General features: G+C 36.9%; 1 protein-coding gene across 5 annotated transcripts in view; it reads left to right on the forward strand.

The window, feature by feature from the left end:
* Nucleotides 1-14,837, forward strand: part of LOC111159793 (fucosyltransferase 8) — a 294,732-nt gene that overhangs the window by 203,075 nt on the left and 76,820 nt on the right. For all 5 annotated transcript variants that reach the window (XM_022522421.1, XM_022522412.1, XM_022522403.1 and 2 more), the window contains 2 exons: nt 12,779-12,894; nt 13,006-13,168. In XM_022522421.1, coding sequence (XP_022378129.1) covers nt 12,779-12,894; nt 13,006-13,168 — 279 coding nt within the window. The remainder of the gene's footprint in view (nt 1-12,778; nt 12,895-13,005; nt 13,169-14,837) is intronic.

Consider the following 14,837-nt stretch of genomic DNA (forward strand, 5'->3'; position numbering starts at 1 on the left):
ATTTCTGTTTTCCTGATGATTAGTGATGTTGATTATTTTGCATGTAGCTTTGCAAATGTTAGCCATTTATATATTGACTTTGGAAAAATGTGTATTTGGGCCCTTTACTATTTTTTTAATCAGATGATTTTTTTTCAGATTTCAGTTTTTGCTACTGAGTTACATGAGTATTTTATAGATGCTTAGTATTAGCCCTTTATCAGATACATGGTCTCCAAATATTTCCTCCCATTCAATAGATTGCCTTTTCATTCTGTTGATCATTTTGATTGCTGTGCAAAAGCCTTTTAATCTGATGTAGTCCCAGTTGTTGGTTTTGCTTTTGTTGTTTATGCTTTTGCTGTTGGAAAAAAAAAAAAAATTCATTGCTAAGACCAGTGTCAGGTTTTTCCCTATGTTTTCTTCTAGAGTTTTATGGTTTCAGGTCTTTCATTTAAGTTTTTAATCCATTTTGAGTTAAAGTGTATGAGTGGTGGTAAGATAGGGGTCCAGTTTTACCCTTTTGCATACGGTTATCCAGTTTTCCTAGCATCATTTCTTGAAGAGAACGATCCTTTCCTCCTTGAGTATTCCTGGCTCCCTTGTTAAATATTAGTTGACTCCATGTGCAAGACTTTATTTCTGAGCTCTTGATTCTGTTCCGTTGGTCTGTAATTCTCTTTTTTTTTTTTTAATATCATGCCATACTGCTTTATATTCTACAGCTTTGTAATAGAGTTTGAAATGAGAAAGTGTGATGCCTCCAACTTTGTTCTTTCTTAGTATTGCTTTGTCTATTCAGTGTCTTTTCTGTTGCCATACAAATTCTAGGATTTTTTTTTATTTCTATGAAAAATGTCATTAGAATTATAGCAAGGATTGTGTTGTATCTATAGATAGCTTAGGTAGTATGGATATCTTACAATGTTACTGCCTTAAGAACATGAATATTTTTCTATTTATATCTTCTTTCATCAAAGTCATAGTTTTCAGTGTACAAATCTTTCACCTCCCTTTTTATTCCTAAGTATTTTATTTATTTATTTTTTTGGTGCTATTGTGAATGGACTTTTAAAAATTTCTTTTTCAGATGTTTCATTATTAGTGTATAGAAATGTAATTGATTTTTCTATGTTTCTTTTGTATCCTGCTGCTTTACTGAATTTATTGATTAGTTCTAACAATTTTTTTGGTGAAGTCTTTAGCATTTTTTATATACAAGGTTATATCATCTGCAAACAAAGACAGTTTTACTTTTCCTTTCTGATTTGGTTGCTTTTTATTTCTTTTTCTTGCCTGATTCCTCTGGCTGTGAGTTCCAGTACTACGTTTAATAGGAGTCGGGAGAGTGGGCTGTCTTGTGTTTTTCCTGATCTTCAGAGGAAAAGCTTTCAACACTTTACCATTGGGTATGTTAGCTGTAGGCTTGTCATATTTGGCCTCTTATGTAGAGGTACATTCCTTTTAATACCCATTTGGTTGAGACATCTTAACATGAAAGAATGTTGAATTTTATCAAATACTTCTTCAGTATCTATTGAGATAATCATATGATTATTATATCTTGTTCTATTAATGTGATGTATCAGATTTAATCACATATATTGAACCATCCCTGCATCCTAGAAATGAATCCCACTTGATCATGGTATATGATCCTCTTAATTTGCTGTTTAATTTGGTTTGCTAGTATTTTGTTGAGAATTTTTTCATCTATATACATCAGGGATATTGGCTTGTAGTTTTCTTTTCTTGTAGTATCCTTATCTGGCTCTGGTAGCCGGGTAATGCTGGCCTTGCAAAATGAATTTGGAAGTGTTCCCTTCAGTTTTCTGGAACAGTTTGAAAAGGATTAGCATTAACTTTTTTTTTTTTAATGTTTTTTAGAATTTGGCCTTGAAGCCATTTGGTATTGAACTTTTCTTTGTTGGGAGATTTTTGGTTGCTTGCTCAATCTTCTTACTCATTATTAATATATTCAGATTTTTTTATTTCTTTTTTTTTTTTTAATTTCTTTTCAGCATAACAGAATTCATTGTTTATGCACCACACCCAGTGCTCCATTCAATACGTGCCTCCATAATACCCACCACCTGGCTCCCCCAACCTCTCATTCCCTGCCCCTTCAAAACCCTCAGATTGTTTTTCAGATTTTTTTTATTTCTTGATAGATTGTATGTTTTTAGGAATTTACTCATTTCTCCTAGGTGGTCCAATTTGTTGGCATATAATTATTCCTAATAGTCTCTTACAATTCTTTGAATTTCTATGGTACCAGTTGTACTGTCTTCTCTTTCATCTCTGATTGTTTTTAAGGTTTCAAATGTAGTTTATTTCTTCAGTCATGCCATATTTTAATTGGTCCACAGTACTTTTACTTGTCATCAATTATGAGTTGATTTTAAAGCAATTCCGTATTATACCAGCTGGGGTGATTACTGATCTCTCCATTCCTTTGGGTTGAATGTGCCAACAGGAGACAGGTTCCATTCTATTCCAATTTGTGTTGCTGTATATGCCTGTTTGGCAACACAGAAAGTGGCTCTACTAGCTAATATAGCCTTGCCACATTTGGTGTGGAAATCAGGTGTCCCTTTCTGGTATCTCTATCTTGCCATTGTTTGCTGAATGCTTAGAGACATTTTAGAGCATGTGGGAAACATCATGAAGCAGAAGACAAAATGGAAACTGTAGCTATTGGTTTGCTACAACTTCGTGCCAAGTCCCCTTGCAAAGAGCCCTGAAAAACCTCTATTTTTTTTTTGTCTTTTTTTTTCTTGATAAATCTAGCTAAAGGTTTACCAGTTTTGTTTATCTTTTCAGAAAACCAACTTTTGGTTTCATTAAGCTGTCTTATTATTTTCCTCTAATCCATTTCATTTTCTTTTTGCTCATATTTTTATTTCCTTCCTTCTGCTTATTTGAAGTTTGTGTGTTCTTTTTCCATTTCCTTAAAATATAAATTTAGATTGTTTATTTGAATGTCTCATTTGTTAATATAAGTATTTATCACTATCAACTTCTGTCTTAGATCTGCTTTTCTGTATCCCATATGTTTTGGTATGTTGGTTTTCTACTTTCATTTGCTTCAAGATTTTTTTTTTATTTCCTTTTTGATTTTTTTTCTTTGGCCCATTTTTTGCTCAGGAGTGTGGTTTTTTAATTTCTACATATTTCTGGATTTTCCATTTTTTTCTCCTGTTACCTAGTTCTAGTTCCATACCATTTGGTCAAAAAAGAGACTTGGTCTGATTACAGTCTTCTAAATTTGCTAAGACATTTCTTGTGACCTAAAATATGATCTGTCCTGGAGAATCTTCCATATCTACTTGAATGTATATTCTGCTGCTGTTGGTTGGAATGTTCTGTATATGTCTGCGAGGTCAATTTTGTCTAAAGTATAGTTCAAATCCAGTATTTCCTTATTAATTTTATGTTTGGATGATCAGTCCATTGTTGGAGGTGGGATCCCCACAATAGTAGTGGAACCTGCTATTATTGTCTGTTTCTTCCTTCAGATCTGATAATAGTTGGTTAATATATTTAGGTGCTCTAATGTGAGGTACATACATGTTTAAAACTGATATATATTGTTTGAAGACTGATGTCTTTATCATTCTATAATGAACTTCTTTTGTCTTTTGTTACAGTTTTTGACTTAAAGTCTATTTTGTCAGATATAAGAATAGTTAACCCTGCTCTCTTTTGGTTACCATTTTCTTGGAATATCATTTTTCATCCTTTCACTGGAAGCCTATATGTGTTCTTAAAGCTGATGTAACTATTACAAGCATTATATACCTAGATCTTGTTTTTTCAGCCGTTCAGCCTCTCTGTTCCTTTTGATTGGAGAATTTAATCCATTTACAATTTTTAAAATTTTATTTATTTATTTGATGGAGAGAGACAATGAGAGAGAGAGGGAACACAAGCAGGGGGAGTGTGAGAGGGAGAAGCAGGGAACCGAGCAGAGAGCCTGATGGGAGCCTGATGTGGGACTCAGTCCCAGGATCGTGGGATCATGACCTGAGCAGAAGGGGGATGCTTAACAACTGAACCACTCAGGCACTCCCTCCATTCACATTTAAAGTACTTATTGGGGGGCGCCTGGATGGCTCAGTGGGTTAAGCCGCTGCCTTCGGCTCAGGTCATGATCTCAGGGTCCTGGGATTGAGCCCCACATCGGGCTCTCTGCTCAGTGGGGAGCCTGCTTCCTCCTCTCTCTCTGCCTGCCTCTCTGCCTGCTTGTGATCTCTGTCAAATAAATAAATAAAGTCTTTAAAAAAAAAATAAAGTACTTATTGGTAGGTAAGCACTAATGCCATCATATTATTTTGTGAATGTTTTGTAGTTTTTCCCCCTCTTTCTTCCTCTCTTGCTATCTTCCTTTGTAATTGATGATTTTACTTGGTAGTATTCTTTGATTTCTGTTCTCTTTATCTTTTGTGCATCTACTGTTGGTTCTTGTTTTGTGGTTACCATGAGAGTTACATGAAATAACTTATAGATATAACAGTCTATTTTAAGCTGATTACAACCTAACTTGGATCATTCAAATAAACCTCTACCCTTTTACTCTCTCTGCACATTTTATGTTTTGATGTCACAATTATATCTTTTTATGTTGTATAGGGGTTAAGAAATAATTGTAATTATAGTTTGTCTTTTAACTTTAATACCAGAATGAAATGATTAAAACACTACCATATTACAGTACTGTAGTATTCTGAATTTGGTTATATCCTTTACTACTGTGTTTTATATTTTTATATGTTTTTATGTTACTAATTAGTATCTTTTATTTCAACTTAAAGAAATTTCTTTAAGCATTTCTTATAAGGCTGTTCTGGTGGTGATGTCCTCCCTCAACTTCTGGTACTCTTGGAAATTCTTTATCTCTACTTCATTTTTGAAGGACAGCTTTGTCAGATAAAGTGTTCTTGGTTGGTAGTATTTTCCTTACAGCACTTTGAATATATTATCCCACTCTCTTCTGACTTGTAAGATTTCTGCTGAGAAAGTGATTGATAGCCTCATGGAGGTTCCATCGTATGTGAGAATTTTTTTTTTCTCTTGCTGCTTTTAAAATTTTCTGTCTTTGATTTTAGATAGTTTTATTATAGTGTGCCTGAGAGAAGATTTGGTGGGGGATTGAAACTTTTCAGGGACTTTCAGGCTACATGAACTTAGATGTCCACATCTCTCACCAGATTTGGGAAGTCATGTCTTTAAATAAGTTTTCTGCCCCTTTCTCCTCTTATCTTTCTGGTACTCCAGTAATTATAGATTGTTCCTCTTATGGAATCCCATAATTCATAGTCTTTTTCACTTTCTAAAATTTTTCTTCTTCCTCCTTTGACTGGATAATTCAAATGACCTGCTTCAGATTCACTAATTTTTTCTGCTACTTGGTCAGATCTATTGTTGAAGCTCTCTGTTGAATTCTTCAGCTTAGTTATTGTATTTTCCAGCTCTAGAATTGCTTTTTTGTTTTTTGGGTTTTTTTTTATGGTTTCTTTTTCATTGTTGAACCTCCTGTTTTTGTTCATGTACTGTTTTCCTAATTTTGTTTAGTTACCTATCTGTATTATCTAGTAGTTACCAAATTCCTTTAAAAGGATTGTTCTGAATTCTTTCTTAAATAGTTAATGATCCTGTTTAAAATTTATTTTTTTTAGATCTTTATTTCTAAAGGTTCGTTTTTTGGAGCTTTATTAGTTTGTTTTGATGGTGTCATGTTTACTTGATTCTTCATAATCCTCATATTCTTATGTTGGTATTTGCTCATTTGAGGAAGCAGTTTCTTTTCCAGCCTCTGTAGGTTTGCTTTGGCAGGGAAAGAAAGACCTTCACCGTTGAGCTCAGGGGAGGGTTCCGTAGGCAGCTGCTAGCAGCTTCTGGCAAACAGTGCTTGCTCTCAGGGTCTCTAGTTGGGTGGGGCCAATGTCTGTGCTCTGACATTGGTTGGGGTAACGGCCACTGTTTTGTAGTCAGGTGGGTCTGATGGCTGGACTCTGCATTCAAGCATAACCGCTGGTTTGTATCTGTATGCAGGCAGAGCTACTTGCTGGGCTTTGCAATCGCACATGGTTGGAGGTTGCAGGTTATGTTTCCTGGCAAGGTGGTATTGCTGGTGCACTCTGCGATTGGGCAAGGCCACATGCTGAACTCCGAATTTGCCTCTAGTCGATTGGAGTCTCCAAGCTGCACCCCGTGGCTTGATGGTGCCACTGGCTGGGAGTCTACATCCAAATAAGGCCATACACAGGGCTTTGCAAACAGATGGGAACTCAGGCTGTGCTTCTTGATCAGATGGGGCTGTAGGCTGTACCCCAAGTTGGATGAGGCTGCCGGCTAGGCTCTACGATGGAGGAGGCTACTGGCTGTGCTCTGCTATTAGACAGTGCCTCTTGTTGGGCTTCCTAGTTGGAAAGGACTGCCAGCTGTACCCCACAGTTGGATGGGACTGAAGGCTGTGCTCCCTGGTCAGGCAGGGTTACCTTCTGGGCTCACTGATCTGGTAGAGCCACAGGCTATGTTGTGATTAGGTGGGGTGACTGGCTCTGCATTCTGTCTGGGTGAGTCTGCAAGCTATTCCCAGCAGCTGGATGGGACTATAGGCTGTCTGTGCTGCTGGAGAGAGCTGTCAGGTTAAGCTCCAGAACTGACCAGGGGCTCTGGCTGGGCAAGCTTGTGAGGCAGGATGGAAGCTATGCTCAACAGCAGGGGGGTGCTGCTGGGGTTGGCACCCTACCTGAACGGAACTGTAGAATGGGCTCTGTGGTGCCTGGAATCACTGGCCAGGATTCCCAGTCAGGAGCTGCTGGAGGCTATGGAGGCTCTACTTAGCAGTTTGATGGGACTACTGACTTGCTTCACTGCATAGGCAGGCCATAGGATGTGTTATATGCTACCCATGGCTACCTGGTATCTTTGGTCAGGCTTCCCTGTTGGGTGGGGCTGGAGACTATGCCCAGCAGTTCGGTGTGGCCAGTGACTTGTTTCTCTGCTTTAGTGGGTGATAGGATGTGCTGCATAGGCCTAGCAGCTTAGAGCAGGCTTCCTGCAGTGGGGCTGGAGCCTATGCTCAGCATTTGATCAGGGCTGCTGACTTGCTTCTTGTGTAGGTGGGGCTCCTCACTGAGGTATCCCTTTGACTGGGGACCCAAACAAAGCAGAACTGCCATTGAAGCTCCCTGGCCAGTTGGAGGCACTGACTCAGCTCTGCACATAATTGGATCCAGGGTCAGGAATCTGTTCAGGCCCCACAACTAACAGGAATACAGTTGGCCAAGATCTGCACACTTGTTGCTATGAGTGGCTTCTATCTGTGACTGATTCTCCCAGTAGTCTCCATGAGGCATTTCTTTCTTTTTTTTTTTTTTTAAGATTTTATTTATTTGACAGAGAGAGATCACAAGTAGGCAGAGAGACAAGCAGAGAGCGGGGGTGGGGGGAGGAGGAAGCAGGCTCCCCGCCTAGCAAAGAGCCCGATGTGGGACTCAATCCCAGGACCCTGAGATCATGACCTGAGCTGAAGGCAGAGGCTCAACCCTCTGAGCCACCCAGGCAGCCCTCTGTGAGGCATTTCTTAAGTGGAGCTCCCAGGAGACATCAGGGATGCTAGGGAAGCTTGATGTCCACCTCGCATTCTTCCTTTTCTCACTGGAGAAACTGTAGGACCGGGGGAGCCCCTTGTGTAGCATTGCACTGTCTTGGAGGAGGAGCAATGCAGTCAAAGTGAAACTGCTCCTCTTACCTTATTCTAATGGGGTTTTTCTCAGTTTTTGTGGGCCAAGTGGGATCTTCACAAATATCTTGTCTATAGATAGTTATTAGTTGCCCTTTCCCTGAAGGGGACTAAAGTTGGGAACCACCTATTTTGCCATCTCTCTAGTGTCTGTCTCCTGATTCCAGTCTTATTAAACCATTGTTTCATATATTTTGTCTGGGTTTTCAGTTTATATGGCCTTATGGTAAGTTTACTCTCTTTGTTAATTCATCTTGGCCAGAATATGTTCTCTATCTTTTGCATGGTAAGTATGATTTGAAACAAACAAACAAAAGAAAACCCTCAAATCCCAAATATTCAGATAATGTCCTGTAGACTGACTCTTTTCTGGATGGGTTTTAGAAAGAATAGTCCTTATTGTGTAATTTTTTTTACATTGGCTTCTCCGTTGCTTTTATCTACAGTTTATCCACAGTTGGATTACAATATTGCATATTATAATGTTATATAAATTACTAGTTCATGTATGTTTTATTAAAATTAGATTGGATTTAGTACTTAATGGAAATCTGCTGAAATGATTTTATGCTCCTTTTTCCTGCCTATTTTACACTAATGCTTTTCCATCAATATATGAAGAAATGAGATGAAAAGGAGAACCTAGACTTATCTTTGTATTGTCTGAAATTTTCTATCATTAAGGTATGTTCTGGAAAAGGACATTCTTGTCCTATGGCATATTGCTGTCAGAATAAATCCCAAGAGGTAGTAGTTTTATTCTGTTTTCAAATTATTTCCTAGAATTCAGCCTTCTAATTCAGAAAGAGATTAAGAGGCAAATTTTAAAAACTAAATACCAGGAAATGCCTCATTTATGGATGTATGCACATTTGAGCTTATAAATGGGGTAATTGTGCACCTAACAACTCTATTTTATCATTATTCACTTTGTATGTATACAAATGAAGGCTTTGTAATTCAAATTTTGTAGCCTGGGATACTCATGATTAGAGAATGATTATTTTTCACACTGTTGTTCAATGTTAATGCATACAATTACAGAATACCTCATTTCCTCTGGTAGAGCTGTACCAAGAGTTTCTTTACTAAAAGGTATTCTGAAGTGGTATAGGTAAGTAATAGTTAATTTGATTTCCTCTGCTATATAAAAAGTGTTCAAAAAGGTATAAAAAATCTATATTGGAGTCTTTGCACCAAAGGACTGAATTGACATCTGAATTTAAGTGCTGCCAAGTATATTTTAAAAATTGTTTCCTTTGGGACACCTGGGTGGCTCAGGTGGTTAATTGTCTGCCTTTAGCTCAGGTCATGATCCCAGGGTTCTGGGATGAAGTCCTACATCAGGCTTCTTGCTCAGTGGGGAGCCTACTTCTCCCTCTGCCTCTCTCTCTTTCTCTCTCTGACAAATAAACAAATAAAATCTTTTAAAAAAGATAAATAAAAATAAAAATTATTTCCTTAAAATGATTGTGATAAGGATAGCCCCAGATATTTTGAAATTACAGCTCATCTCTAAAATGACTAAGCGCAGATACAATAGTCCTGATAGTGTACTGCCAAAATTATGCTAAGTACTTTTACAGATTTTGTAAGAAAACTCAGCCATTGTTTAATCTTCACAATAATTATGCAAATGTATATATACAGAAGGATGGATGGATAGATGGATATGTGTATGTGTGTTAGTTTTCTATTGCTGCTATAGCAAATACCACAATCTTTATGGCTCAGAACAATAGTAATTTATTCTCTTACAGTTTGGGAGACAGAAATCTGAAATGAGTTTTACTAAGCCCAAACCAAAATGTCATCAGGGCCATATTTCCTCCAGGAAGCCCTAGGGGAGAATCTGTTTTCTTGCTTTTCCCAGCTTCTAAAGTTGCATTCCTCGTGTCTGTTGCTCATGACCCCATCCTCCACCTTTAAAGCTAATAGCCACACCATCGTCTCTTCTGCAGTAGAATTTCCCTCTGCATCCCACAAAGAACCTTTGTGATTACAGTTAGGACCCACCTGGCTAATCCAAGACTATCTCCCTCATCTCAATATCCTTAACCTAATTAATCACATATTTAAAGTTTCTTTTGCCATATAAGGTAGCATTTATAGGTTCCAGGATTGGGATGTAGATGTCTTTTATGGCCAAAATGGAGTACAGAATATTGCCGAAGTCATATAAAAACAAAACATGTTAGAAACAAGTCTTGTTTGGAAGTTGTACAGATAGGTTAATAATATAAACAAGAGATCCTGGAGTTCCTATACTATGTTCCAACATTTTATTTTATTGACTGATGCTTTTTATTTCTGATAGAAACAAACAGGACATTAATCTTCAGTTCCCCCCCGCCAATATACTTCATCTCCTAGTCTTGTCTTACTATTCTATAAAACCAATACTTAGTAACCTAAGATCATGAGTTCATGAATTAGAGCACAGATGTACATAGCCTGATATTGTGATTAATTCAGAAGTAATTTGTATTTGCTATTTGAACACAGGCACATGTTCAGATACATGCTTTCTTGTTTTCCTTCAGCCTTTTTGTCAGCCTCACCTTCACCTTTACTGCTCTTGACACTAATGAAGAATTGATCACTTTGCTACTGATGGTGTTTTTCTAAGTAATATGATGAGAGTTTTTAGGACACAGTTCTTTTTTTTTTTTAATTAATTTTTTTTCAGTGTTCCAAGGTTCATTATTTATGTACCACACCCAATGCTCGATGCAATGTGTGTCCTCCATAATACCCACCACCAGGCTCACCCGTCCCCCCTTCCTCCTCCCCTCTAAAACCCTCAGTTTGTTTCTCAGAGTCCACAGTCTCTCATGATTTGTCTCCCCCTCCAATTTCCCCCAAATCACTTCTCCTCTCCTTCTCCCAATGTCCTCCATGTTATTCCTTATGCTCCACAAGTAACTGAAACCATTTGATAATTGACTCTCTCTGCTTGACTTATTTCACTCAGCATAATCTCCTCCAGTCCCATCCATATTGATACAAAAGTTGGGTATTCATCCTTTCTGATGGAGGCATAATACTCTATTGTATACATGGACCATATCTTCTTTATCCATTCATCTGTTGAAGGGCATCTTGGCTCTTTCTACAGGTTGACGACTGTGGCCATTGCTGCTATGAACATTGGGGTACAAATGGCCCTTCTTTGCTATATCTGTATCTTTGGGGTAAATACCCAGTAGTGCAATTGCAGGGTCATAGGGTAGCTCTATTTTTAATCTCTTAAGGAATCTCCACACTGTTTTCCAAAGTGGATTCACCAACTTGCATTCCCACCAATAGTGTAAGAGGGTTCCCCTTTCTCCATATCCTCTCCAACACTTGTTGTTTCCTGTCTTGTTGATTTGGGCAATTCTAACTGGTATAAGGTGGTATCTCAATGTGGTTTTGATTTGAATCTCCCTTGTGACTAATGATGATGAACATGTTTTCATGTGTCTGTTAGCCATTTGTATTTGTTCATTGGGGAAGTGTCTTTTCATGTCTTCTGCCCATTTTTTGACATGATTATCTGTTTTGTGTGTGTAGAATTTGAGGACTTCTTTATAGATCTTGGACATCAGCCCTTTGTCTCTAGTGTCATTTGCAAATACCTTCTCCCATTCCGTAGGTTGCCTTTGTTTTGTTGACTGTTTCCTTTGCTGTGCAGAAGCTTTTGATCTTGATGATGTCCCAAAAGTTCATTTTTGCTTTTGTTTCCTTTGCCTTTGGAGACATATCTTGAAAGAAGTTGCTGTGGCCGATGTTGAAGAGGTTACTATGTTCTCCTCTAAGATTTTGATAGATGCCTCACGTTGAAATCTTTTATCCATTTCGAGTTTATCTTTGTGTATGGTATAAGAGAATGGTTGAGTTTCATTCTTCTATACATAGCTGTCCAGTTTTACCAGCACCATTTATTGAAGAGACTGTCTTTTTTCCACTGTATATTTTCTCCTGCTTTGTCAAAGATTAGTTGACCATAGAGTTACAGGTCAATATCTGGGCTCTCTACTCTGTTCCACTGGTCAATGTGTCTGTTTTTGTGCCAGTACCATGCTATCTTGGTGATCACAGCTTTGTAGTAAAGCTTGAAATCAGGCAACATGATGCCCCCAGTTTTGTTTTTCTTTTTCAACATTTCCTTAGCAATTTGGGGTCTCTTCTGGTTTCATACAAATTTTAGGGTTGTTTGTCCCAGCTCTTTGAAAAATATCGGTGGAATTTTGATTGGGATGGCTTTGAAAGTATAGATTGCTTTAGGCAGTATAGACATTTTAATAATGTTTATTCTTCCAATCCATGAGCATGGAATACTTTTCCATCTTTTTGTGTCTTCTTCAATTTCTTTCATGAGTGTTCTGTAGTTCCTTGAGTACAGATCCTATACCTGTTTGGTTAGGTTTATTCCCAGGTATCTTATGGTTCTTGGTGCTGTCGTAAATGGAATTGATTTTCTAATTTCTCTTTCTGTATTTAATAATACCTATTCTCCTGAAGCTGTTTCAAAAAAATGGAAAGAGAAGGAAAACTTTCAGACTCTTTCTATGAAGCCAGCATTACCCTGATCCCCAACCAGGCAAAGACCCATCAAAAAGGAGAATTTCAGACCAATATCCCTGATGAGTATGGATACCAAGATCCTCAGCAAGATCCTAGCTAATAGGAGGATCCAACAATACATTAAAAAGATTATCTACCATGACCAGGTGGGATTTATTCCTGGGATGCAAGGGTGGTTCAACATTTACAAATCAATCAATGTGATAGAACAAATCAGTAAGAGGACACAGTTCCAAAGATTCCTTTATTCCTAGAAGATCATAGATCTCTGCGCTCGATTATTTTTTTCTGTTTTTGTTCAGTATCATTCCATTGTTTATGCCTTATCCTACACCTTTGGAGAGAAAATTTTATTTTGTATTTCTAATATATGGTTTGTGACTTTTAGAGTTACTGATAAGTATGTTATAGCCAAGTAAGCATTAATTTTGTTGCATTATTTATAAGCTAAATATTTACATTTTCTTTTTCTAACTACAGGATACCAGAAGGTCCCATTGATCAGGGGCCAGCTTCAGGAAGAGTTCGTGCTTTAGAAGAACAGCTTTTGAAGGCCAAAGAACAGATTGAAAATTATAAGAAGCAAACTAGAAATGGTAGGTGATTATACAGGGTTTTTCCTCTTTAATATATTGATATTACCACAATTAAAAATGTTCTTTATCAAAATGTTGGGAATATCGACACTATTTATTCTTTGACTGCAGGTCTGGGGAAGGATCATGAAATCCTAAGGAGGAGGATTGAAAATGGAGCTAAAGAGCTCTGGTTTTTTCTACAGAGTGAATTGAAGAAATTAAAGAATTTAGAAGGAAGTGTACTCCAAAGACATGCAGATGAATTTCTGTCAGATTTGGGACATCATGAAAGGTGCTGTTCTTTTTTTACATTTAATTTGGGCTTTGGTAAAGATTATAATCTAAGAATATAAACTGGAACTTTTGTTAATTTCTCTACCATATTTAGGAGAAGAGTACCTGAGGTTTCAAGGACAGTAACTCCCAAATGTACTTCATTGACTAAAACATATCACTGGAAAAGATTTAAAATGTATTTCTAGAAATCTTTATGTAAACCCTAAGTAAACTCTGAAGCTAGAGTGTCAGCCAGTAATACATTAAAATATCTTCCTATGAATTTCCTTATACACAATCAATAATTGGAGTATGTAGTTTTTACATTACAGTACATTGGAACTCATACTGAGGCTGGCAGTTAGGTTTCTAATTCAAACATTAAAAACTTTAAAATAGCACCTTTTTAGGATTTCTAATTAAAGGTTAACAGGTTTTTGATAAAAGTGTGCAATCTTTTAATTATTTTTCTACTTAGTTGCTAGAAAGAAGAATCTGAAATTTCCTGTTAAATTTATTTCTCCTGTTTACACATTCCTGAAAATATGCAGTTTATCTTCCATAGAAAAGAAAACATTTTGGTACTGGTGTATTCATGCAGAACACAGTGTATCTGAGAATCATTATAAATAAAATGAAACCTGTCCTTAGGCCTATTATATATATACAAGTCTATATTCCCAGTAGGATTCCAATGGCAATTACTGTCTTATTAGTGAACAGTAAAAGAAAAATTGTTGTATTAACACAACCTACCACTGTGAAGAAGAAAAGAATTACTCCACAACCAAAAGATTCATATATATTAACATCATTAGCAATACTGTATGGAGTTTGAAATACTGTTTTGCTGTTTTAAGTGAAATTACAAATAAAATGCATCGGTTTATTGGAATCATTTTAGCATTAATCTACAGAAGTAAGCATAAATTTCAAGAGGCATTCAGCAGTCCCTTTGAAAGTTTTAGCCATACTTAGACCATTAGACCAAGTGCTGACTAATTCCATCCTTATTGCTTCTCTACAATTCTGGGCATCATGATTCTGCTAATTGGAGCTGTATGCTTCTGTGCTTTGCTTATTGAGGAAAATGTAGATCTGAAGAGGATTTGAGTTGGATAGACTGTGTGGTATTTAAAGGAGAATTTTGAATTCTTAGTGTTTAATTTTAAAGTTTGAGTGATTAAAGTACTTGAGAATTTAATCTTCAGATCTTTTCTAAATTAAAATTATTATTTAAAGAATTATTTTGTGCATATATTTTGTGACTATGTAGAAATGGAAAAATATGTACAAATGTACAAATATAAAAAATATTGGGCCCAAAGTTGAATTAAATGAATGTTAAATTTTTGGTAAGTTGAATTTTATTTTAAATATGTTATGATTCTTGATACTACCTTTTAGTATAGGTTAAATAATAATAATATTTCGGGGCACCTGGGTGGCTCAGTGGGTTGAGCCTCTGCCTTCGGCTCAGGTCATGATCTCAGGGTCCTGGGATCGAGTCCCACATCGGGCTCTCTGCTCAGCAGGGAGCCTGCTTCCTCCTCTCTCTCTCTCTCTCTCTCTCTCTCTCTGCCTGCCTCTCTGCCTACTTGTGATCTCTCTCTCTGTCAAGTAAATAAAGAAAATCTTTAAAAAAGTAATAATAATAATATTTCACTAAAAACAAAAAAGGCACC

Source organism: Enhydra lutris, unplaced genomic scaffold (genome assembly GCF_002288905.1).
Source record: "Enhydra lutris kenyoni isolate GAN:26980312 unplaced genomic scaffold, ASM228890v2 scaffoldscaffold4, whole genome shotgun sequence".
Classification (NCBI taxonomy): domain Eukaryota; kingdom Metazoa; phylum Chordata; class Mammalia; order Carnivora; family Mustelidae; genus Enhydra; species Enhydra lutris.